General features: G+C 35.8%; 1 protein-coding gene across 2 annotated transcripts; it reads left to right on the top strand.

Annotated features, from left to right (window-relative positions):
* On the top strand, positions 1-27,577 carry LOC121854497 (hydroxymethylglutaryl-CoA lyase, mitochondrial-like). 2 transcript variants are annotated; one of them, XM_042349177.1, is made up of 7 exons: positions 1-287; positions 5,978-6,007; positions 7,595-7,761; positions 12,971-13,094; positions 19,501-19,713; positions 22,323-22,511; positions 24,805-27,577. In XM_042349177.1, exons 1-7 carry the CDS (start codon positions 177-179, stop codon positions 25,030-25,032), a joined length of 1,062 nt encoding a protein of 353 aa, XP_042205111.1. In that variant the 5' UTR covers positions 1-176; the 3' UTR covers positions 25,033-27,577. The 2 variants fall into 2 exon arrangements, with proteins under 2 accessions (XP_042205111.1, XP_042205112.1); XM_042349178.1 differs by lacking the exon at positions 5,978-6,007 and having other exon boundaries at positions 4-287.
* The last annotated feature ends 334 nt before the right edge of the window (positions 27,578-27,911 follow it).

Genomic DNA, 27,911 nt, shown 5'->3' with positions numbered 1-27,911 from the left:
AAGCTCATACTGTACCACCTGTTGTGCTCCTCCCGTGATTGTCAAACATTCTAATAATCAATCTGTAAATCAATATTATTCAATTTGATACCGCCACAATAATAAGATATCAAATACGGACCTTTGTACGAGCATCAGCCAGGTGTGGTGTTTAAACGTGTGGTAGAGTCCGCGCCATGAGCAGACGACAAGCCAGCAGACGATCCTTCACCATGGCGACGCTCGCTTGTCGGGTCAATGTAATATCTGCCCTCAAGACTTTCTGCAGGAATTATGGTGCCTCTGCGGTAAGTGTTAATGTATATGTTGTTGTAGGCATATGTTTCAAATTTTATCAATAAGGAAATAGTGAAATACTGCTTGGCTAAGTTGATATTAAGGAAGTCCAGTCAGGTAAACAATATAAAAGGTAATCAGCTGATTAGTCACCAAGTTGCTTTACAGTCTTTTGATATTTATATTTTTCGTAATTTTTAAAGATTAGTGCCTTTAAAGGTGCACTTGATTTCTCAAAGATTTACTTGTATGCTTTTCGCCACTGATCGAGTCGATCAGTTAAGTTTGCCTAGATATTCATTATTTCAAAGGTTTTTTATGCTTTCACTCGTAATTGTGGTTTGATTTCTTGTGTTCTCGTTTTAAGTTTGGTTTAGTGAATAAAATACAAGTCAAGTTGGAGAGCAAGGAAAATATTACTAGAATGCTCAAGAAGTAGCAAGTAGGACTTGGACTTGCCATGGATGCTTTTGTGACTGGACTGAAACTTATAGGCGTTTATTGTAAGGTGTTATAGATACACGAAATAGCTGTTGCGTTAGCTTGTTCCGGGACTGATCATTAAAATAAACGACATTGTATCGCGTCTTGGGATTAACTGTTGTACAACACAGTCTTCAGATAACAATAAAATTAGGAGAACTGTCAATTGGACACAATACGGAAAGAAATAGTGAAGAAAATATATAGAAAATTATGGAAAGAAAGACAAAAAAGGAAAAAAGTTAATCAGTCAACAATAAATAAGAATAGGACAAAAAATCGGGCCCGTTGTAAAGGTAATTTTTCCCGGATTCTGAAACCACACATAACAAATAGAGCAGCTGTACGCTTCTTCTCTCGCGGCTAGGTGTGCGCCAGGGGTGTCATTTCAGATTTTGCTTGGGTGGGGGGAGGGGGGGCAACACCATTACATGCAAAGAGTAGGGGTCAAAATCCTGCTCCACCGTGGTGCTGCCGGGCGGTCTGACTAATTACCCAAATGCAGCCGCAATGAAGTCAAATAATGGTGCGACATGAATAAATCGGACTGCCAATCACTTCTCGACTAGTATTTGGTGTCCCAAAGTAAAAAAAAAAGGAAAACTTACTTTAATCTGAGTTAATAGATCGCGTGCATGTACCGAGGGAGCGAGTAATTACCCAAATGTAGCCACAATGAAGTCAAATGATGGTCCTACAAGCGTAAATCAGGCTGTGAATCACTTCTCAATTATTATTTGGTGTCATAAAGTCACAAAAAATTGGTAAACTTAATTTAATCTGAGTTGTGTTAGGTTAGGTTAAGGTACATGCACTCGATCTATTAACTCAGATTAAATTACGTTTTCCAACTTTTTTTTACTTTGTGACACCAAATACTAGTCGAGAAGTGATTGGCAGTCCGATTTATTCATGTAGGACCATTATTTGACTTCATTGCGGCTGCATTTGGGTAATTAGTCGGACCCCCGCCGGGTGGTGCTGTAACAGATGGAACACGTTCCAACACGTTTTCTATTTTCAATTTGCATCTGCCCGGTGTGGACCGTGTGGCTACTAGCAATATGACTTACTCCCTTGCTGCTATTCAGTTTATAAATAATAGGCAATGGGAACTATGAAAATGGATGAATATTTATCATTTTGTTTAATTATGTATAGTAAAAATACCATTGAGATGTTCTCACCAAATTCAAATTTGTCTTTATGAAAAAGGAATATAATTACAATTTTCCTTGGAGAGTAAGACATCCCTTGGGAGGGGCAAGCCAGGTCTTCGGGGGAGGGAGGTGGGGGGGAGACAGATCTTGGGGGAGGCAAGCCAGGTCCCCCCCAAGTGATGCCCCTGGTGTTCGCATATTTGTACACGAAATGCGACGAATTTCAGGTTCGTTTATGTCTTAATTTTTGCACTTACAGAACTGTACTCAACTTATTCACCCTTATTTAAAGTATCTTATGAGTAATGATATTAAGGTTTCAATCATATTTGAGTCATTATCAATATTGTTACACCAAAGTCACCAACGGCTAATGAAATCAGACAGCGCCCACTTAGAAACGGGTGGAGCCAAAACAGGTTTCAACTAGGCGCAATCCTTTTCAATTCTTTCACGCCATACGCTTTATTTTAGGTCCTATTCAATATACTACTGTATATAGAATTATTTTTACTATTATATCACAGTTTTTTATTGCCTTACATGCCTCCAACTCTTCAATATTAATCAAAATATTCTCCAAAAGCGGCCATGATCCACATATTTTCAGTGGAGAAATCGCTGATTGGTTGTTAGCTATTCGGGCCGCTAGAGCTCTGCACAAGGCTAACACCTGATCAAGGCATTTGCTCTTCCCTCTTAAGGTGTCATGCGCACAACTCAGCAGAAGCGTCTGCGCAGACAGAATAGCTAACGCGTTAGCAATTCCGTGCATCTAAAACGCCATACATAAGTTTTGGTAATTTCTGAAAACGGCACTACCACCAGAAGGAGTTGTTTGATTTTTTTTTCCACGTGTTCTTATCATTGTGGTAATTATTTTAAGAGGCGACAAATTTTTATTTTTATTTTGCTTTTTTCTCTGTCTATGATCATAAATCACCTGTAGTGGGCAGGGCATGAAGGTTGGGGGAAAGTGTGGGGTCAAACACGATGAAAAACTGATCATATGACACTAAAACGATGTCTCTACGTGCTTTGTACACAAAGAAATTAATTATTGTAAATACTCCTCCAAAAAATCTGAAGAGTCAACGCGTGTTGTTGTCTGTCCAGTTTGTTAACAACCAATGAGCTCAGTCCGAGCATACTCTCATGCCCACAAAAAACATCAAATCATGACGCTTCAACAAAGTTGCTTTCATTGGTACCAGATATCAAAATAAGTACTTTCTATTTAATATGGCAGGGGGTCTGGGGGTATAGCCAAAGAAACCTTCCTCAAATTACCTAACTTCCTAGCTGGGGGGGGGTGGGGGGCAAGGAAGTTAATATTAGGTAGGTTTCTTTGGTTGGTTAAGTCAGGTTCTAGTAAATGTTGCCTCTTTTAAAATAATTACTACCCTGTATTATATTAAGAACATCTGTGGAAAAAAATTAACAAAATTGAACAACTTCTGGTGGTAGTGGTTCTCGGACATTGCCTAAGATTTCAGCAGGAAAAAATTACCGAGTAGTATTGCCAAATTTAACTACTGTATTTATTACTCATTTGTTCACTCTTACTGTGGTAATCTTATATTTAATGGGCATAAAATCATCTGTCTGCCATATCCATTTGAAGATGGCCTCGTCAATCCTTTCATCGCCAAATAATAATCATCTAGATAACTGATGCATGAGAAGAAGCAACTACTGGACTGTAGAGGAAAAATGTTAATGGGGGAGGACACGGCTAACACCAGAAGCAGTTGTTTGGATGGTAGCCAGTAATAAAAATAATACAACAATACAGAGAACATAAAACCTGACCAAACCTGGTATTAATTTACTTTCAGACAGCATGAGAATCTTAGGAATTATTTCTTTACTATAGGTAGTTTAACAATTCTAAGACACTTTTCGTCTGTGGCCTTTCCTTGCAAATGACTTAGATATGCCTGGGGGGTCCAGAGGGCAGAGTCCCTGATTAGGAGGTTAAGTTAGGTCATTTGCAAGGGAAACAAAGAGCAGTTCACTTGTAGTAAAATCTGTCATATGTGTGATTCTGTAGTGGAAATGAATAGTGTTAGCTGCCAGAGACGAAATTTAAAGAAATTATGAAAGTATCTGCAGTATCAACTAAAAATTGGCCTATACAGTAGAACGTTGATTTAAAACGATTCAATTTAAAATTATTGATTTAAAGCGACACCCACAATTAAGGACAATGTATTAGTTTAAAGCGAAACTTTCCTATTTTATGCTAGTCAATCTGGTGCATCATATGGAATTACCGGTACACACACTTTTAAATTTCGCGCCTAATGTTTACCTCCAGGCGCGTCTCTGGGCACGCTACACGGCTGCCCACCACCCTCCCACACCCATCCTCAGTTCTCGCACTGACGTTCTAGTGAACGGACATATTGTGTGACACTATCTCCTTCTACCACATGCATCAACCATTGCCACTATGTCCAAGAGGCCATCCACTACATCATTGACTACCTCAAAGACCATGAGATCAACAAGCAATTACACTGGAGCAGAAAATCAAGGTGCTGGAAGCACTGCAGTGTGGAAATGGTACTTCAAGTGTGGGGCGTCAATTTGGACAGTGATGTGGATAATGAGATGGTCGTGTTGGGGTCCGTGTCTTCAGAGGATGAATTGCCTAAGTAAAGTTGAGTAAAAATCTATTTTGAAAGCATAAAGTAATTAAAAACTAAGTTGAGAGGAAAGTGAAAGTGCTTGGTGAGTCAGACGGGAGGCAGGCGGTGCCAGCGCGACCACCCTCTTGCATCAGCTGATCACTGGTAAACAGACCATTTCGCATCCCTTAATTTTAGCTGTGTTGATTTATGAGTGTTTGTTTTAGCATAATTCTACAAAAAACAATGTTTTGTTTATTCTAGGAGATGGGCTGAGGTGCATCTGGGTACTGCCAATTTTTTTCGTATTTTGTGTTTCTCTCGAGTACCAAACTAAATTATTCCATTGAAACAACACTTCGATTTAGTGGGAATTCGGTTTAAAGCGACCTCTATTGGAATGTATCTCTTGTTATATCGACGTTCTACTGTACTGATACTCCAAAAATAGGCTGATAACACTGATATCGGTACATCCATGATACTGTATAAAAAATCGAACCACATACTACATGTTAATACTAAAGTACTATACAGTACTTAATAATTATTAACATTGGAGGCGATTGCATCTTGAGGTGATGAGGCGGTTGAGGCAGGATTTGATTGTATGACTCTCGCAATGTACATTACCAAAGCTGTTGAGGAGGTTATATTTTCACTGCTAATTTTATTGACTGTAGGTATGTACTGTACACTACAAGTATTTGTATTTCTTAGGCACTTCACTGTAGTGCGCCTCAGCAACCACCTATACCACAGTGGTTGTTTTTCCGGGCTGGGGGTACATGTGTCCGGTGCTGAACCCTAGTCTGGTTTGCAAGGGGATCCAGATTAAGTGAGTCTGGGTTAGAGGGAGTTGACTGTACATTAAATACAGTAGCTATGGTCAATTTTCTTACTGGGTCAGGCAAGTCAGAATCTTTCCTTCCTTTCATTGGAGTGGGTGAGTGTGAGCTCATTCAAGGCCAGACTTGACCAACACTGGAGCAGGTTCTGATATATTCAGGAGCCAGTGCATGCCTAGTATTTGCTAAGAGTGCATAACAGAGATTTGACCGACCGCCCAAGTGGATAAAGAACCGATCAGTGGCGAAGAGGATAGAAGTAAGTAAAAGTATGTTTATGTGGTGGCAAAGACTCAACTTTTCAACTTCAGAGGGAACTGCCATTGGTAGTTTATCCTTTCAGGGACTCTATTATACTGTAAGTTGAGTAGGCTGATTTTTTAGTTAAATATGTTAAGTCTGCCACCACAAGTTTTGAGCATCATGGGGACCTCTCTTTTCAACCTTGTAGACTAGTTAGCTAGTTGTATTTTAGTTGCCTAAAACTGGCTCAGGTCTAAGCTTAGAACTTCAAAATTAGCTCTCATTATTTGCTGGTTTTAAGTATAGTATTTGATTCATGTATTTTTATTTCAAGGTATCGTTTGGAAAATCACAATATGTGGAGGTAAGTACTGTACCATATTATATCTCATTCTCCACCATTTTTAGTTTATTTATGATGGATTTTATTTTTATTTTTATATTTATTTATTTATTTACTTTTTTTTTTTTTGCTTTAACTTTTTTCATTGAGAACTTGCAGTCCCATGACAAATATTTTTAAGAAAACGATTGAAGGCATATTTCTCTAATCTTACCAAAGGTACCTCAGAAGAAGCTGATCAGGATTTTGGGTCAAAAGATGTAATTCTTATAAAGAATCTTGTTAATTTCTTTTTTAATACCGGTACTGTACTCAGTTACCCACTTCCTGAGAGTTATTCTAGCTTAAGCCCTCTAATTGATAATTCTTGTAATACCATACATGCACAAGCTGTTTTCCTCATCATCAAATATGACGTTACCAGGGTCATCTCTCACACACTGCTCACTCACAAGTTCCTTGCTTCTACCCATTGTTTGCCTGGCTCTTCTGAATACAGTACCTCTCCTCTTGTGTCAACACTATTCAACACATCTTTGAATGTGTCCTGTTCATGCTCCTTAGCCTTGTAAACCTCTCTCCTGGCCATAAGTTGGCCTTCAGGTACAGTACTCCTCCTTGGCACCACTCATCTTCCAGGCCTTAAACAATCTTCTTTTCTCCTGTATCTCTTTGTTTGCTTCATCATTCCACCACCATGTTGCTGCATGCTTTGCTGGGTATTTCAAGGCTTCTCAACTCAGCATAAAATGCTCCTCTTACATTCTGTTCCTTCCATTTCAACTTGTTTCAGAGTGGGCTTCTAGCACAATTAGCTTCCCAGAGGGGATTCTAGGGGCATATTCCCCATAATTAGTGTTAATGTTAGGATACTATATGTGAAATGTGGATAGCAAGGATTAAGTACAGTACATCTTTAATAGGTTTATCTCATTTTGAAGACAACTTTTTTCCAGTCTTGTGTAGTGGTTTTGGGCAGTTTGTTTATGTAACTTACTTTGGTACTTTGACATAAGAGTTGTACTGTCAAGGGATACTGGGAATGTTCTCATCCTTTCGAGCACAGCCTCAGAACTCTTGTCCCCTTGCTCAAGGGAAGCCTTTGATCATGTAATAATGTGTCTGTTTTGTTCAGACAAGTGTTGATTGAATTGAAAATAATTTCTATGTTTTGGAGGGTCTTGTTATTGTGAGAATTTTACTTTCCAGTTTTTCTCAGCTTGTTTTCGAGGGTGCATTTTTGTCCCTTTAAGTGGCAAGGCTACATGGAAGTTTAGCTGTTTCTTCATATATGCCATTGAAAGAGTGACTAGAGACATATTTTCTCTTAGTTTCAGTCCACTTGTTTCTATCACTTATGTATATTGCTGGGAATTTTGCCTTGTGTGAAATAGGTGATGCTGTCTTTATGGTGTCCAGAAGAATTTTCCCTGGATCCATTGGTCCTGCTAGTCCTCAGTTGTCAAATCATAGACCTGTTAACTTTACATGAGTTGCCTAATCTGTGCTTGCTTATAAAATGGGATTTTAGGATTAATCCCTCTCTTTTTTTTTCTCCAAGAGATGACTTAGAAATCAAACTCATGGATCCTAATTTTCATTTTTCAGATTCGTGGAGCACATGTTCGCCCAGAGTATCCCAAGCAAGTTAAAATTGTTGAAGTAGGTCCTCGAGATGGATTGCAAAATGAGAAGGTGCATGTACCCACAAATGTAAAGATCGAATTTATAAATAGACTATCACAGGCCGGTCATCAGTCAGTGGAAGTAACAAGGTAAGTTTAGACTTGTATGTAACATAATCTATGAGACTTAAGAAATGTTAAAAAGGTATAATTCAGTGTACTAATGAGAATTGTTAAGTGTACATGGATGCAATAAGATAGTTGTTAATACTGAAAGTTATTCGGAAGGTAGATGCCTCTGGAAGAGAAAGTTAAGTTAACAGAACTGCTTATAGTACCTGATATATACGGTACTGTATACAGGTAGTGTATTTAAATTTGAGTAAGACTTTATTTCTATGTAAAGTTAATTTCTTCAGTTGTAGAGTCTTGCCAGAAGTTGTTGGGTGTTACTTGGTTAGTACTGCAGGGCCCAAGGAGGGCTGAATATTAATTCTGGTGCCCTAGAAACTCTGTGGTGCAATGTACAGTATAGTATTTTATACCCAAAATATTGGGGTGCTCCCTTCCCACGTCCATGTGGTGTGAGCCAGCACACACCCGACCACAACAATAGCAAACACCAGACTGACCAAGCGTGAACAATAGCAAACACCAGACTGACCAAGCGTGGAGTGCTGCGGGGCAAGTGTTACCCACTTGGCCAAGTACTGTATGCTAAGATTTTCCGATAGTTTTATATAACTCGGCATTTCCCGAATTATCTGCTAATAAATTATGAGACCATACACATGCCAAATTCTATGAACTTTCGAGATAACGAATGCCGAGTTATCAAGAGTTTATTGTACTGTAATGCAGTACTCATGAATAAAGTGAGGGAACTCATGTTTAGTTAAATTAGAAAGACCTTATTTATTGAAATACAGTATTCGTGGGATTAAGAACAAGTGTTCAAATAATGGTATACAGAGGGAGATTGACCTAGCAGCAAGATGCACAGGAACTAAGGAGTTTACATTCTGGAGGTGGTGTAGGATAAGCAAATATTTTGAGCACTTAACAGCCATATCCAATAAGGAGATACACTGTGGATGTAGAATAGTAATATAGCCAGGAGAATGTTGGTGGTACAGCTTTAATGTGCATATATCTCACTTTTGTGTCCTGGTTCAAGTTCTGGCCCAGGACAGATGTGGGAAGGGTATCATCCAGTGTGACCCTACCAAACGCCACAGGTTTGCTCCTGTACTAACACTGGACAATAAAATTCATAACAAAGTAACAAAGAACAGTTTAACTGTCCAAATGGCTTGTAAGCAAATAAATAATAAATGGGGGGGGGGGTAATATGAATTTATTGATTTAAGGTTTAGGATAAATTACTGCTACCAGATTTAGAGTAGAGATAGTGGCTTTGCTCTATGGGCCTGTTTAATAGGTTATGACATTCTGACAAATGTTGTTAACTGAAGGTGTATTTGGTAATACAGTAGTCTGGGAAGATGGAAGGAAATGTTTGAATGGAGATTCAGGGTTAGTGAAATATATTTGGTAAAGATTTTACATTGGTTAGGAGGAATTACCACAATAATAATATCTCCGTTAGCTGGAATCCCTCAAACCCGGAACTCTCCGATAGCAGGAATTGAAATTTTCCCAGAAAATCGTTCCCAAAGCCAGAATTTTCCAGAAAAATTCATGCTTTGAGAACAATTTTCCAAGGGGCAGATTTTCTGGAAAATTCCTATAAACATTTCCTAGTACAGGTACCTGGAAAATTCCGGGATGGGAGAGTTTTTTCGAGGTTTGAGAAATGAAAATCATGCGTATTTTCAGGAAATTCCGTTACTCGGAAAATTTCGCAAAATTTTGGGAATGGGGGATTTTTTTCACTTTTTGAGAGTTGTCTCATTACTGTACTTGGAAATCTCTCATTCCTGAAGTGCGCTGCACCAATTGTTCTGGCTAATGGAGATATCACTGAATAGATGCATTCAATTGTGTTGTTGTGACTCAGTAATTTGCCCAACAAATTTTTGTTTTACTTTATTATAAGATCTCATGGAAAAACCGTTTTTTATTTATGATAATTGGGCATGATACAGTAGTTCCATGTATGATACAGGGACAGACCCTCAAAACTGGATCTTAGTAAAGTGGAGATTCTCGAAAACTGGACATTTTCTTCCCTGACTAAGTAAAATTTTGCTTACACACACACACACACACATTTAGTTGACTGTTTGTTTAACTTCTTAAATAATGAAATAAAGACATTATCATTGGATACATACTTTAAATGAAAAATAATTATATATATATATATATATATATATATACACACACACACAGGAATACTTTGCTATTTGCAACCCCACTTATCTGCAATTGATATTTTAACACCCCTAATCAATATATGCAAAGCATACTCTGCTTGTTGGCAAATGAAAAATTACGTTAACCTACAGTAATATTTCAAACCAGGCGGGTTAGCCACAGCTCTCATATTCTGATGTAGCTAAGGCCCATTTCACACAAACGTTTCCTGCTTTCTTTTTTCCTGCGCATGAAAGACACTCACCCCTTGCCTGTACCTGTACTGTACTTCCAAACAGCGGCATGAAAAAATATGCCAAGCTTTCAAGGATTCTTCATATGGCAAATGTAGTTGATAGTTTAAATGTTGACACTCGTTTACAAATGTCGCTACACACACACACACACAGAGTGTGTTCTTTTGTATTGTTTTTATGTTATTGTAGCTATTTTATTGCATTATTAGGGGCCATGATTGCAGTAAAATTCACCAGTAAAGAAAAACTTTACCAGTGCGATTGCCTGGGAGATGTTCGTGGAACCAGTGCGAAAGTGAGAACGTCTTGACAATAATTTAACCTACTGTACCATACATACACCTTAATTATACAAACTAACTCAATTATTAAACCTACTGTACCATATGAACACTTTAAATGTACAGTCAGCCAAAGATCCAGCGACCCCACCCTGAGTCTCGTACTGGCAATTTTACCTGTCAATATGTACTTGGTAAAGGAAGGCTGTACTGGTATGTAAAGGTGATTGTGATTGGTGGATCTATTTTTGGCTGTATCACTTTCAGGATAAATATTAAACAAACCAAAGGTAGAATTTTTTTAATAATAAACTACTCATTCCTATTTAAAATCATGAGAAGTTCCAAAAGTTTGTATATTTGGTTAAATAACGTAGAAATTATATTAATGAATTGGCAACTCCACTACAACGGGGAACGAGGACTGCCACAAGATTCTCAGATCAAATTTTCTTCATTATTTAAGCAAATATAAGAACATTTGGAAATTTCTCATGATCTTAAATAACAATGAATAGTTTATTTTTATAAAAATTCTACCTTTGGGTTGTTTAATATTTATCCTGACAGTAAAGCAGCCAAAAATAGATTCACCAATCACAATCACCTTTACATACAGCCTTACTTTACCAAGTATTGCCAGTACGAGACTCAGGGTGGGGTCGCTGGATCTTTGGCTGACTGTACATATACACTCATATCATCCTTTGGGCATCCTGACACAGTTTCACCAGGCAGTCACTCAGCTGACTCAGAGACATGTGTGGCAGTTGCTGTGCTGCCCTGTGTGTATGTCGTAATGTCATATGGGAGAGGGATACTGAGGGCTGGGTGGCGATTTGGTGATGCAGTTACGGCTCACTGCCTCAATACTGTACCTACATACATTCACTTCCCACACATACCCATGCTCTTCATTTTCCTTATTTTATACTGTAGTTTTATATTGTATTATATTGATTTCTAAGCCACATTAGAGTATTGTACAGCAATTATTATTTTTTTTTAACCAAGCATACGGTAGACAAGTCATAAACACTGAGCTAGCAAGAGATGCTGGGTGGGTTGGCTTGCTCAAGAGCGAGACCTAAGCCTAAAGGTTGTTCAGGGGATCAGACGCTTATAAGTGGGGTTGTGTACTATGGATATGCATACACTATGATTTTACTGTACTGGGTAACTATCGTTCACCATAAATGACCCACAAAAATGCATGAATTTTAACCCCTTAAAACTATTATGCATATATAGTCTGACCCCCAGCTTTCAGTTTAAAAGTTTGACCATTAAAACTTAGACTGTTCTCAAGTTGAGAGTTCCCTATAAGCAAGTGCAATGGGTTTGTTTACATCCCATCAGTTTCTAGTGAATTTCTATGCCAGGTGCTGCCTGTTCTCACGTGGTCCATAATTTACCTCCAATCTTTGGTTTTATTTGACCAACAATCAAGGTATTTGGGGTATTTATTCAATCAGACAAAATTATTTATGAACTACAGGTTGACAACCCTTTATCCGAAATTCCGAAAACCGAATTTTTTTTTTGTGGGGCAATTTTTTTTTTTTTTTTTTTTTTTTTTTTAACAGGGATTAGCCCACCCAGGCATAGATCACTGACCCACATCAGGGCCTGGGGGGCGAAAATGTAATAGTAATAATAATTATAATAATAATTATTCATAGTACAGTACACACTAAATAAAAATTTTAATAAAAATACACCAAAATAAAATAATATGATAACACTAATAATAATAATAATAAAATTAATAAAAATAACAATAATACAGGAGTACTGTAATAATAATAATAATGATAATAATAAAGAAATACAAGAATGAAAAAAGATCAAAAGTGAGAAACATGACCTAGACTTATGAAATGTTACTATTATTATTATTATTATTATTATTATTATTATTATAATTTTATTATTATTATTATTATTATAATTTTATTACATTTTCACCCCCCAGGCCCTGATGTGGGTCAGTGATCTATGCCCGGGTGGGCTAATACACATTATAAAAAAAAAAAAAAATCATTCTGAAAACCGAAAAATTCCAAAATGCCTCTGGCCCCAAGAATTTTGGATAAGGGATTGTCAACCTGTATAGGCAAATGTCACTACTTTCTAGAAGCTGCTGCGATGTAAACAAAGCCATTTCATTCACTTTTAGGGAACTCTCAACTTTTAGATAGCCTAAATTTTACTATTGAAGAACTAAGACAAACATTCAGTTGAGTTAGTGTGTGTGTGTGTGTGTGTGTGTGAGGAAGCAAAACTTGACTTAACTCTCCTGTAAGGCCTAGGGTAACTTTAATGACCCAGGAAACTGGAAAATCCTCAAAACCATTTTGGTCTTGGTTCCAATGGTCCTGAATTTGAGAGTTTATACAGTACCTGTAATATGAGGAATCTCTATATGTAAGCACCTGCATTATCTAATCCAAGCTGGCAATTCTAAACTAACATCTCATCACTTTCATTTACTCTTCACAGTTTTGTGTCACCAAAATGGGTGCCACAGTTAGCAGATCATGCTGAGGTGTTGCGTGGAATCCACAGAGTCAAAAATGTATCTTATCCTGTTCTCACACCAAACCTGAAAGGCTTTGAGGCTGCTGTGAGTTTTTTTTTACTCTTTAAGTATCATAATTATGCAGTAACAAGAACATGTGATTATAATTTTTTTCCATGCAGGAAATAGATTGATTATTATTTAGGTAGATACAATACAGTACAACCAAGAATCAAAGTTAATTACAGTCAGCTGTTAACATAGGAGCAAAAATAATATATTAAATGTTTACTGTTAAATTCAATGTAAGACAATATTTTGTAAAGGCTTATGTTTTTTTGTAATTTGTTTCATACCTCAATAATTCATAAAATGTTAAAATAGTTAAGCCAACAGAATTAAATTACTGTCAAATTAAAGGTAGACAATAGTTTATTATGGGCATTGTCCATACTACAAATCACATGAGGAAAATAGTGCACCTCTGAGGCAACCTGTAAAACAGGAGTGGTTATTATGTCCTAGAAAGAACCTTAGAGTTAGTCAGGTTGAGAGTGCAGGGGGAAGATGTTTTTAGAGAATTAAAAAGGTGTAAAATTAAACCATAGTGAAGAGACACACTTCTTGTTGGATGTATTTACAGATCTCCAAATTGTAGATTATTGAACCACAGGAACTTAAGATCCTTAGAAGATAATGCAGCAGTACTCAACTCGAGCCACCTCATTGTCATGGGGGACTTCAGTTATGGCAACATTGACTGAAGCAATGAAATTACACCAAATAGCCTTAACTAATCCTGCATTTTATTTATTTATTTATTTTTTAAATCATGAAACTATTTCCTCCTCCAACATATTTAACCACTGGCTCTCACCATAACTGATGAGGAGGGTATGATGTCTAAATTAGCAAAAGCAGTGGGGATTACAAAAAGATAAGTAGGAAACAAGAAGCATTGACTGGTCTGACTTATTGAAAAATAAAAATGGGGATAGTACAGGTTTGGGACCACTTACCTGGCATGCTTGGGACCTGGGAGTTACTGAATGAGCACCAGGCCTAATGTGTAGTAAAGGTACAGTAAAACCTCTGTAACTGCCTGTGAAGCCTCTGTTTAGATCACTAGATTCACTCGTAAAAGTAGCTTTTAACTGTACACAGTAAAACTTAAAATGGTAGGCATATAAATTCTTTTCCTCAGTGTTTGCAAGAGATGATGTAAACAACTTCCTGCTTTTTAGGAAAAAACAGGAAGAAACATAACTAGCACACAATGGGTTCTCAGAAGCGTGTACTGGAGCTCAGTTGTTTAAATCCTGGCCCTGATAGTGTGTATCTCAGAATATTAAGAGGGTTTTGTAATGGGCTCAAGGAACCCCTTAAAATCCTGGAAATTGACATGTAATTCCTATATTTGACATATGTAATTCCTATATTCACGAACAATTGCCACTTCACATAGTTACAGGCCAGTGGGTTTTGCCAGCATAGTGTGTGAAGTACTAGAGGGTCATGGTAGAACATCTTATGTACAAGGAAACAACCTCATTAAGGAATGCCAGCATAGATTTTATGCACAGATGCTCCTGCTTGACACAACTGCTGAAGTTATTGGAGTGTGATGGCAATATTGACAATACAGTGGTCCCTCGGTTAACGAGCACAATCCGTTCTAGAAGGTTGCTCGTAAACCGAAACCATTGTTTCAATGGGTTTTTGGGTAATTGGTTCCAGCTCACCTAAAATTGCCTAAATTCGACAAAAATGGTAGAAAAGTACACTTACTTTGAGGTGTGTATGTAGAAGGCTCCTGGATGATGATGATGATGATGGGAATTAGAATGGGAGTGGAGGAGAAGGGAGAAGAGAAGGCATTGGGGTGGAAGAGAAGTCACCCCATGGCGCCATTTCACCCATAAAATTTTAGTTCTCTTGGTGTAATTCAAGATTGTTTTCTTTAAATCAACACTGCATTATATATTGTCAATATGTAAAATAAATTTCAAAATGACCAATAATTTGCTTGCAAACACAAAAAAAGCATTTAGTTGAAGAGAGTCTCAAGCAAGATGTTACTTCCACTGAAAAGACAGAGAGACTGGCGCCTGTTTGGTGTGTTGCCAGGCTGGATGGCGTGCATGAAACTAGTTTCCATACCTTCAATTATGTTCAATAATTGTTAAAATGACTAAAAAATTTAATGTTAAACTTTTAAAATTATTGAATAGTATAAACTTCTTGATATTTACTAAAATAGTAAGGAATTTAAGCCCTAAAACCGATTGCTGTATTGGCGGACTAATACTACAGCTGGTGGACCGCCAAATGCAAGCGAAAACATGTTGAGGTCGGCTCGTAAAAACTCGTTAATCGAGGGATTGCTCGTTAACCGAAGTTAAGAATCTTATGGAAGGTAACTCGTTAACCGAAATCTTGTTAACCGAGGGATCACTGTATATTATTATACTTTGACTTTGCCAAGACAGTTAGATAGTATACCTCCCGAAAGGCTGAAAATTTAACTGTAAAGGAATGGAATTTTTGGGAACGTTATGGTAATGATTGGCAACTTCTTTTATAACCACAAGCATTGTGTGTTATGATATATGACATGAATCATCATGTGTACCTGTGGCAATATACTAGGACTGATGTTTGTTTCATAAATGATATGCCAGATGCTATTCATTCCTCCTTACAAATATTTGCTGACAGTGCTAAGCTATTTAAGAAAATTAACAACAAAATGGGCTGTGAAGTGATACAGGAGGGGTCAAAGGAATGGCTGCTGAGATTCAATGTTACAAAATGCAAGAGGCTGTACCTAAGTTATATCAATAGTAAGGAGGCATATCACATGCCCCAACATGATGCTGAAACATCATTAACAGACTCTAAATGTGAAAAGAACTTTGTAATGTATATTAACAACAAACTGAAGTTCTTGCTCATCGTGAGAAGGTAAATCGTGTAAATAAACTAGTAGAAAAGTACTTACATTAAGAATTTGAGCATATGTAGATTGTCCATTCCTCATTATACTCTTCAGAATTGTGGTGCTGCCCCACTTGAGTACAGTACTGTCATTCTTTCTTATCTTCAAAATATTCTAAAGACTGTTAGTTGATAAAGAACTTGTGGTGCCTGCACTTAACCACCTCGTGTACTAAGGATAGAATGCCTTCAGTTGCTTAGTTTATACTATAGATGGGCACGGGGTGATTCAATAGAATTTTAAAATCACCTCAAAGGACAATGCAGTACATAGTCAGGTGTTTTTATCTGGAGTTAGTGGATGTCTGCCCCACTAGAGTTCACAGCCTCAGGTTAGAGAAGGCACAGGAAATTGTCAGAGCTAACTTTTTTAGAGTAAAAGTTGTGAACTCTTGGAATAACCTGCCAGAGAACATTGTGATGGCATAGAGTGTGAGCACAATTAAGACCAGACTTGACCAACACTAGTACACATTCAGGTACAATTGGGGACTTTTCTGAGTGGTACACTCAATGTTGTCAATCTGTCCTCTGTGTGAGGTGTGAACCCTGAGAGTCTCTACTCATAATCTGAAACCTCCGAGTTACTTGGTGAGACATAAGGTGCACATTTTTATCTTGGGACCAAAATATTTTAAAGCAAATTGATATAATTTTACTCATTACATGGTCTGGCAACGTTGATGCTTCACATGCTGCTTTGTTTACATAATACTCTCATAGATTAATTGATGTAGTATCGGCGCTTATCACGTTATACACATAAGTAGTATGTGGGCCTAGCCATGGCCATTCACAGAGGGTTTGCTTCTGTTTTTATTAATGATTTGAATGATTATCACGACATGCTTTTATGCTTTTGAAGTACTGTATACTGAAAGAATATTCTTGTCACCGTACACACACAAACACACACACACACACACATACATTTGACAAACATAGTTGTACTCTAATATTTAAGTGCAAAGGAAAATTTTAACTTTTATGATGAAATGAATGTTTACTCCATTATACAGGGGGTAAAAAAAATCCGGAATCATATGTTTATTTGTGAGTGGATAACGCAGCAGGAAGTGATGCAACCTTCAATTTACTCCGTTATCTTGTTTAGTGATGAGGCTATATTTCACCTTAATGGAATGGTAAACTGCCATAACTGCTGATAATGGGCAGATGAGAAGCCACATTGGGCAGAAGAGACACATGTTCAAAATGATCCAAAGGTATTGGTCTGGTGTGGCATCCTTAATATGGAATTGTTCGGACCATAATTTTTGTATGCTAATTTGTCTGGGGAAACATATGTTGCAATGTTGAATGAAGTCTTGCAGCCTTATTTAGACGATAAGCCACTTGCAAATCGTCTACGTTTCTGGTTTCAGCAGGATGGGGCTCCTGCACATTTCGCTTTAATAGCACATGGGCGGTTAGATTCCGAGATACTAGGAAAATGGATCAGTCGACATGGACCAGTTGAATGGCCACCCCAGATCACCAGACCTGACTCCTTTAGACTTCTTATGGGGCCATTTGAAATCCGCAAACACTTGAGTCACTGAAAAACCATATTCAAGTGGAATGTAACAAAATCAGTATGTGTACATTGCGTGCTGTCACTGAAAGTATAAAACAGCGGACTGCAATTTGAACATTTAATAAAATAAACCTATGATTTTGGACTTTTGTTACACCCTGTATTGCATATTATTAGAGATAAACTGAAACTTATAAGCTCATCTAAAACCTACCTCTTGTAATTAAGCAGAATAAAGTAACAGACTATTACAGGGGTAATAAACTATCTCTACGAATTAATAGTGATTATCTAGGTCATAATATTCCACTATACTGTTTAATGATTAGAGAATTCTTTGATCAACGACATTATAAAGAAAATATTTTCAATTACATATATGTTAAAACTAGAGACTTCCCTCCTCCTCGCAGTTGACCTACCCTTACTCAATGCAATAAACAGTATTTTATATCTGCCTATTTGCTCAGTTTGTGTCTTGTGTGTAAACCATTATTTAGTGTTTCCTGTAACCATTTGTTTTCATTCTTTTCTGCAAAGTTGTTATTTTTAATTTGTTTTACCATATTTCACGTATTACTTTCATGCATGTATAATAATAAACATCCTTGATATATTATTCCTGTTACGGGTATATTATTTCAACAATAAATCAGTACAAGTCCAAAAATCCGGACTGCTTGGGGATTGGGTCGGTCCGGATTTTCCAAATTCTCAGGCAGTACTTTTAAAGTTAAAATTTAAGGAGGAATAAAGAAGAGATGAACATGTACATTTTGATAGTTTATTCATTCGCAAATAAAGCATGGTTCATTTATCAAAACTAGCAGTTTTAAAGAAAAATAAAGTCAACACTAGACAAAAATGTAAACAAACTGTCTAATACCATGACAAGTCTTGAAATTCTTACGCCATCCATCACTAAATGCGCACTCTGATTCAATGTTCATTTGCTCCTTAAGAGACTTTGCTTTGGCAATAAGCATCGGCCCAGAAATTGCCATACCCTCTGATCGTTTTAACAAAAACCATTCGTGCAACACTTTATCAAGATTTTCTAGTTTGGGCCAATGTAAACTTTTTCTTTCAGCAATTTTAATGTAAGGCTTAGAAGAAGCTGTGAATTCTAGAATTTTATTATTTGCTTTTTTTATATCATAAATTATAGACTTTCCAATGCCGTATGTTTCCATTAGAACAGCATTGCTCACACCACATTCTAGTTTCTTAATTATTTCAAGTTTGTCACTCAATTTCAATGTGTTCTTCTTTCTCTTCACACAACGAAGTTTATCTACTTTAGGGGCCAATATTATGGGCTTGTACTCTGTACATGGAAAGAGTAGGACTCAAAATTACATACGTTGTCACAGTTTGATTGCTTGTTTTAAAGTGGTGATCGCGTGGTCGTTTGTTGTTGCTGTGGCATTCACGCATGCACACATACACAAAAGATTTATAGTGCCTCAAATTTTACATTTCAGTTCAAGCTAATTACAAAACTAACAAAATTAGCTACCTATAATTTACAATTACTTTTATTATTAGAATTATGTAAATTAATTTTTTTAAAGCAACTCCATTCATTCACGTAACCCACAAAAGCCCGCTAAGTTTAAAAAGTTTGAGTTTTCGAAAAGTTCGGATTCTCGGGTGGTCCGGATTCCTGGCATCCGGATTTTTGGACTTTTACTGTAGGAAGATTCTTTGTGCCTTATACATGTATACATATACTATATTGCTTCATATTGGCTTGTATCACATACATAACAACAAAATTGTTATCAATATTCCTTTTAATCTCTTCTGTTAATAAATGTTCCAATCGTTTCAGTGCATATTCAGTACAGTATTAGTATTGTATGAAATGCAATTTCAATTCATATATATTTTTTATTGACAAAAATACAGCATGTTTGTGATGTATTGTCTACAGAATGTACAGTCTTCATGGTAATTGTTTTCTCATGTTTTCAGGTTGCAGCAGGCTGTGAGGAAGTAGCCATCTTTGGGGCAGCATCCGAGTCATTTAGCCAGAAAAATATTAATTGTAGCATTGCAGAATCTCTCACACGCTTCCAGGATGTAATGACTGCAGCTGATAAACTTGGGATTCCTGTGAGAGGTTATGTCTCATGTGTTTGTGGATGCCCCTATGAAGGTCTTGTTGATCCCAAGGCTGTAGCTAAGGTGACTATGGGCATTAATTTTTCTTGAGTAACCAATTTCGTATCGTCATACTTCAAGAGTTATAGTTTTTTCTTGAACAGCCCTTTGTGTTTTTGCTTTACTATACAGGCAGATAGGAATTCAGTGTTTTTCTGCCTCTTACAAGAATACTTAGTCGTAGGTAGTAGGCAGCTACCAAACAGGGAGGTACTACTGCCTGGGAAGATATTGGAAGCATAATGTGTTGTCTAATGGCAGACCCTGCTGCTATATGGCATCATGAAAATTGTGACCAAGTCCCAGGTTGCTGATCTATCTTTCTGCCTCATTTACACACAATTGCAGGGTCTCAATTGTTTCTCTTACTATTGACAACACAACATACATATATTGTTCCTCACTACTATTACAGGTTGTACTTCTCTAGTCCGGCAACCTCGGGACCTGACCGGTGCCGGACCATGGAAATTCACCCTTTTCCTGGATAGATAGTGACTTGTGCTTATGCCTGGAAGCACTATCACCACTTTCTCTGCATCATGGTCTCTTTGAAGACATATTGAAGGGTTAAATGTCGTAGAGTAGCTTCTCAAATTTCACGAGTTTTTAATTCTTAACGTATTTTATTGGAACACACAAAAAAATAAATAAATAAAAATTTTGAAGGCGGAAACTTGAATTTCAACGGGTTTGAACGGCCCGCCAACGTGCAGACGACGTGCATAATCGTGTAAACAGCGTCATTTCTCTTATGTACAAAACATTCATTATTGTTTATTACTGAAGGTCTTTTTTATTGAATTAATGTTTATGTGTGCAAAATGAGCAATACAATTCATTAATAATACGTAGAATATTAAAACACACGAAGAAATGACAGCATTGTTTTTGTTGATTACAAAACCAGTGACTGACTGGTTCTACATATAAAACTGAAGAAAATAAGACCTTGGTTGTAGCTGTAGTAAAATTAATATGGTTGTTTTAAGTAATGTTATTTAATGTTAATAAATGGAACAATAGAAGTAGCTAACGATAATGGTAAAGAGAAAAGAGAGATCGCGTATGTAAGTGCGCATGAGCACACATGAAAACATATCGTCATTACTTTACATAAGAATATGAAAGCAACACTTATTTACTGTTCATATATATTTTAATTAATGTTTCTGAATTTCTTTTTATTGAATTAATGTGTGTATGTGTGTGCAAAATTAACAATACAATTTATTAATAATACGTGGAATATTAGAGGAGACGAGACGGCTGCCGGCATTGTTTATGTTAAAGTCTTACGAAACCAGTGACTGATTGGTTCTACATATAAAACTGAAGAAAATAAGACCCTGATTTTAGCTGTAGTAAAATTAATGTAAAAAATGAATATGGTTGCTTGAAGTACCTGTAATGTTATTTAATGTTAATAAATGGAACAATTTAAGTAGCTAACCATTAATGGAAAAAAAAAAGTGAGACTGCGCGTATGTAAGTGCTCACATGTGAAAATATATCATCATTACTCTTCATAAGAATATGAAAGCAACACTTATTTACTGCTCATATATATTGAAGGGTTAAATGTAGTACTCTGTATAGACAAACAGAGAGAGGGAGAGCGAACTGGCGGATGTAAACAAACCATTTCGCTGCTTTTTTTTTTATAAGGATTAGCCCCAACGAATAGGTCACTGACCCACATTAGGGCCTGAGGGGCAAAATTTAATACTCCTGTAATAATAATAATAATTCAGATAAAACAAAAAAGAGCTGCCTATCTACCTATTGGACAAACTAAAATCGTTCCGGACCACAGAATGCCGGACTAGAGAGGTACAACCTACTACAACTACTACATTTTTACCCCCCAGGCCCCGATGTGGGTCAGTGACCTGTGCCCGGGTAGGCTAATCCCCGTAAAAAAGAAAAACAAATTTTAAATGCAAAGGAAAACATTATATACAGTTGTATTTAACACACTTTACAATTTTGTAAGCAGTTTGTTTTCCTTCTTTATGCTAACTGTAATTTAGAGTCGCTTATAATGATATTGAATTTTGTGGTTCAGTATGTACAGTAATGCCTAGTGAAAAATATTGGTGATACATTTGTTATGTATATGAGTATGTCCTGCAACTTTTGTTTCAGTAGTACCCAAGTTATGAATGTACAGTAAATTATTTAACAACCAAAAATCTACTTTACTAGATAATCTGTTTTATGAAAGATGTACTAAATGGCACTAAGGGTGATTGAGAATATTTTTTTCTTATTTTTTTTTTTTTTTTTACGCGTGTATCCTTGCTTCGTATTTTAGTGATAGCCTTGCAGGTAAGAGCTGATTTATGGGAAATGAGATAATGTTAAAAGGGAAGGTGTGGTCACAGAATATGCAGACTCATGGGGGCTTTGGGAGAATTCATTTTGGATTGAGTTAGACATTATGAAAAGGTTTGTGTGGTAAATATATTATAATTTGCATTCAATGTGACATTTTCTGGATCCTCTTTGTACGGATTATTGTATTTAAATATTTAGGAAAATAAAAAAATAATAATTTTAAACTCTTCTTTGTTGCAGTGTATGACTGGAGCTTTTAATTGTTTTACATCTCACATTTTTTATTTAAATAGGTTGCATATACAATGTACCAAATGGGCTGCTATGAGATCTCCTTGGGGGACACTATTGGCGTGGGGACTCCTGGCAGCATGCGCAGAATGTTGGAAGAAGTGATGAATCTTCTACCACCAGATGTGCTGGCAGTTCATTGTCATGACACTTATGGTCAAGCCTTGCCAAATATTCTAACAGCTCTTCAGGTAAGCAAAGCTGTCTAGGTGTGACAGATAAGTTGTGTGATTAAATATTTATCTTAGATATAAAAATATACTGTATATATATATATATATATATATATATATATATATATATATATATATATATATATATATATATATATATATATATATATATATACGGAAAATGGAAACAGTGTCCGTTGTTTCCATTTTCCGTGTATTTATCAAGATTTATCTTATCCACGTTTTCATTGTGGATTTACATGAAATATATATATATATATATATATATATATATATATATATATATATATATATATATATATATATATATATATATATATATATATATATATATATATATATATATATATATATATATATATATATATATATATATATATATATATATATATATATATATATATTTTTTTTTTTTTTTTTTATACAGTATAAGTATCTGAAAAAATTGTAGCTAATCAGATGAGATAGAATTGTAAAGCCTTGTTATTAGTTGGAAGATTAATTAACATTTACTGACAGAAAAGATAATTGATATAGGAGAGGAAGGTAGTTTAGATATTTGATGTCATGCAAAATTCACGTTGTTCATATGCTGAATGAGGTTCTGTCTTGTCTTGTAAATATCTGATCAAAAAAGTTTCATAAAAATATTATTTAAATACAGGTACTGTACTTAAATTATATTATTATAGGTTAGATTAAATGTTAAGTGTTTAAGCCCAGTAAGAGCCCTCTAAGTCGGTGATCTGTGAGTTGGAACCCCCCCCATAAGTCAGACAAGCTCTGGCTTAGAGGGTTGTGTGTGGCAGCAGTTGAGAGATGTGTCAGTTCCTGCATTTTTTTTTTTTTTTTTTTTTTAATGGTACTCTTTGGGCCCAGCACTCCTGCACTGTAGTCTTTGCTGACATTGCTCTTACTGCAGTACCCATGAAGGAACTACAGCAAAGCCATGTAAACAGGCTAACATTTCAAGAGGCCTATGAGAAAATCTATAAATGCATCACTTGGCATGTAATTTTAAAGATTGACACAAAATTTGGACAACTTATTGGCATGTCACAGCCTTAAGAGCAAATCACTCGACTAGCATGTTGCAGCTCTTTGAGTTAATAAACACGACAATCCTATGCTCAACAGGACTCAACATTATTTATACAGTAACTTAAGTACAAGAATAGAGATATTGCCATAATTTTGGAGATAATAAAGCTTACAAAAAAATGGTATACTGCATTGTACAATTTGTAATCATCATTATCATCAATGTTTTATGGCCATTTTCCACACTTGCATGGGTTTGCTGTAGTTACCTGATGGCAGCTCTCCATGTTGCATGGTCTTTCTTGTCATGTACCAAACTCAAATGTCATTTCATACAACCTCTCTTCATGCCATTCCTGGCCTATCCCTGGCTTTATTCCCTTCCACACTTAGTCTCGTGCACCTCTTAACCCAGAGTGCAGCGGGCGAGCAGGTACAGCATTTGCCGCCAGTTCCATGGGTTGGTGGTTCAATTTCCAGGTACTCCTAGTTCACCCAGCTGTAAATGGGTACCCAAATTTACAACCCGGGGAAGTGAATGTGGTCGATTGCAGTACCACCCATACAGCCTCCTTTTGTACCAAAGGCTTAGTATACAGTGTGCTGTATCCACACTGTCCTGAATTGGGCAGTCATGCTCATGGGACCTATTTTCACCTCTTGACCCAATTGATTTCATCCATTCACTTCACATGCCTAAACCATCTCAGCCAACATCTATACAGAACTTCATCAATATCACAATGCCCAGTTGCCCTCTTAGTGCTGAACAGGGCCTCCTGTTTTTCAGTTACACATTACACATCCACCTCACCATTCTCACTTCAGCTTACTCATATCTACTAATGTCATCTTCTTTAACTGTCCGTGTTTCGCTGTCATACAGCCTCACACTTCTCACACCAGCCACATTCATTAATATATATATATATATATATATATATATATATATATATATATATATATATATATATATATATATATATATATATATATATATATATATATATATATATATATATATATATCTTTCTTTTTTTTTTTTTTTTTTTTTTTTTTTTTTTTTTAGGGCTGAGTGTAAGGGGCAGGGTTGGTGCAAGACTTCTCTTTTACTTCCAGGTCTTAACAATGACATTAATATAGAACTTTGTCTGAAGTTCTTGAGTTTGAATTCCATTATTTTTTTTGTTTAAATTCAACATGTGGTACAACATACCTTAGTGTAGTTTAACATGTGATCTTATTTCAGATGGGAATTAGTGTAGTGGATGCCTCCGTGGCAGGACTTGGAGGTTGCCCATATGCCCAAGGAGCTTCTGGTAATGTAGCTACTGAAGATGTTGTGTACATGCTTAATGGATTACAGATAGAGACTGGTGTTGATTTAGATAGGTTAATTGATGCTGGCAATTATATTTGCAAAGTCCTAAACAGACCAAACTTCAGTAAAGTGAGTTGCGCCAAAACAAAGTGTTAGATTATGTATAAAATTCTTTTGATATACTGTATTCTATTTATTTTTTTAGATTTTAATATTAAAATGACAAAAAACTGTAACTCATAAAGATTTCAGATATAACAAAAACCATTCTCAAAGATTTCTCTTGTTTTGTCAGGCTCATGATTCAGTTGAATAATCATAATATTTCTCATAAAACCAACCTTGACAAAAGACCTAAACAGATGAAGGAATTATAGATGCACATGAACAGTTGTTATTTACAGGTATTTTGTGATTACAATGAAATGTTAGTGTTGCTCAACACAAAATTTTATTTTTTTGATAGACTATTGAGTCCTTTATCACCATGGAAACTCTACCAACATGGGAGAAGTGAAACTTAACACCCTACACAATCACTGGCACAGCCACAACTTCTTATATTGCATTTATTCTCCAATTATTTCCTTTTTTTATACTTATGCTTACTATAATTACTGTACAATTTTTTTTAATTACTGTCTTTTACTTCTCTGTTTATATGAATTAAGACCAGCCTCATACTTCATTGTACAGTCTTCATCATAATTCATGTAAGTATACTGTAGTGTAGTGGTGGGTTCATTTGTTTTAGATATACTAGCATGTGGAGTACTTGGGGTGTTGGTGTAACAGCGGTAATGGACATGCTTCTCACCTATGTGTCCTGGTTTCATTTCCCATCCTATGACAGATGTGAAAAAGGTGTTGTTCAGCTTGAACTCAAAACATGGCAGGTTTTCTCTGGGCACCCCAGTTTTCTCCTGTATATGCTGTACTAACACTGGACAATGAAGATCATAAAAGAGTAATGAAAAACAGACCAACTACCCAAGCCCCTATTAAGCTGATAAGTGGTGAAATGAAGAATTAAAATTAAATCACAGTAAAAAAAAATAGTAATTGTTATTATATTATAATAATACCCTGTAATAAAAATTCAACATATATAGTGTCCAATTTTGATTGCAAACAATTTTATACAGTATAGTGATAGAATTGTGTTAGTTTACCAAATGGGTTTTAAGTTTCATATAAGGTTAGAGATTATGACTTACACTTGCCACTTTGTATTAAGTGGGAAAAACTTGAGATGAAAATCTTTATAGTACTATACCAAAATTTATTCTTTGGATTTCAAATTAGAATTTTGATTGTATAGGATAGATCTCATTAATACAGTATTTGCCAACATAATTTTTAGGATGTTTCTGTGATAATTAGTAATTAGAACTAATTATAGTGGCTTGTAATGATCTGAATTGCAGAGTCAAAGCTCAAAATTTTGGGGCACACCTATTCCTGCTACATTGTGCCTAGATATTTTCACTCAGATGTCTTAACGTTGCCCCAGACTAACAAACTTCTTAGCAGTCAGAAGTGTGTCATGGTGGTATGTTTAGATAAAATATTAGGTTTACAAATTTAGAGTAAATTTTGTAATGTTTGAGTAAGGGCGACAAGTTTCTGGACGTATAGTAGTTGAATTTCTAGTGTTCTTAACCTTACCTGAATATCACAATATGATAATATCTTATTTGTATAACTAAGTTTAATATGTATAGTAAATTGTACATAAGGTGATTATGAAGAGAGTAAACATTGTAATACTGTAGTTATGAGTATGCAATGGGTTGAACTGTTTGATTATTATCACCCCCAAACCAAAAGGTTCTCATCAGGCTTTATGGGATATGCTTTTTGGTTGGTGATAACTTTATCAGCTGAAGATTTAAAGCTTATTTGGGTTAGTAGCATTTTTTACAATTTATATTTAACCGTCTTTTATATACCAACTCAGATTTGGGTAACCATGGGTATGACTAAAGACATGGTGACATTTAGTAATATTTAGGAAGGTGAGAACTGTAGGTATACTGTACAATGTAACTAGAATTACTGTATGCTTGAGCTACTGCATGTAATTTAAAGTATGGAAGATATGAATGTATTGCAAAAAGCAGGATTATATTAGTTGTGAATATAGTTAATAACCAGAAATATGGTAACTGTGGTTGTACTGCATAACCTGGAATATGATAGTCAAGAATTTAATGTATGCCATACTATAACTCAGAAAATGGTTTTAAGTCAGATGGAGTTTAAAAAACCAATTACCATTAACTTAGGCCTACAATCATATTATTTGTTATAGACACAAACTTAGTGGTTAAATTCACAAAGGCTAAGTGTGGGAATAAAATGACATATTTACCTCAATTATCTGTTGATTGTGCAATGGAAGTTAACTGAGGCTTTAACCAAAAACAAATTTGGTTTCCTTCATGGTTCTTTACCTCAGTACTCTCTCCTTTTGAAGACTAAAGAATGGTTTTGGATGTTTGATATACAGTACCATAATCTAGGTACAGTACAGGATCTTTCACTGTCTGAAGTACAGTAGTTTCTTCCTAGGGAGAAGGGGTTAGCTGTAGCATTCAATAATATGGCTTCCACAGAACTTGTCTTTCTTTCTCTTTTATACAGGAAGCTGTTTATATTTTTTAATTAGCCAAAGTAAGTCTGAAGGCATACTTTAATTTTTCAACCATTTATAAAGTTAATAATTTTGTAAAACCATTAAGTATTATAAACTTGGTTGAATGAATATATTAATTACAAATATATTGCATATCGCATTGATGAATCCATGACAACATGTACTTAAACACAATCGTCACTAGTCTGGATGAACCTACATAAGCCAACCTGTAGTTTTACCAAATCGTAAGAAAGTAAATTTTAAAATTTCTGGTATGTGGGTTTTTCTATGTAACATGCCAAATTATTTTTATACCCAAAATAGGAAGCGAAAGGGTTAGCATAGGGTGCACAATTATTGTTGTCTGGTGATCAGTCCAAAACATGACTTCTAC

This window comes from Homarus americanus, unplaced genomic scaffold (assembly GCF_018991925.1).
Source record: "Homarus americanus isolate GMGI-L3 unplaced genomic scaffold, GMGI_Hamer_2.0 scaffold51354, whole genome shotgun sequence".
NCBI lineage: Eukaryota > Metazoa > Arthropoda > Malacostraca > Decapoda > Nephropidae > Homarus > Homarus americanus.
This window is presented reverse-complemented; position numbering and strand designations above follow the sequence as displayed.

Bases quoted from the DNA above. Each gene is read 5' to 3' on its own strand.
- LOC121854497 (XM_042349177.1), top strand. From the start codon at position 177: ATGAGCAGACGACAAGCCAGCAGACGATCCTTCACCATGGCGACGCTC. The intron at 288-5,977 runs GTAAGTGTTAAT...TTTTATTTCAAG, and splicing joins GGAATTATGGTGCCTCTGCG to GTATCGTTTGGAAAATCACA. The intron at 7,762-12,970 runs GTAAGTTTAGAC...TACTCTTCACAG, and splicing joins CAGTCAGTGGAAGTAACAAG to TTTTGTGTCACCAAAATGGG.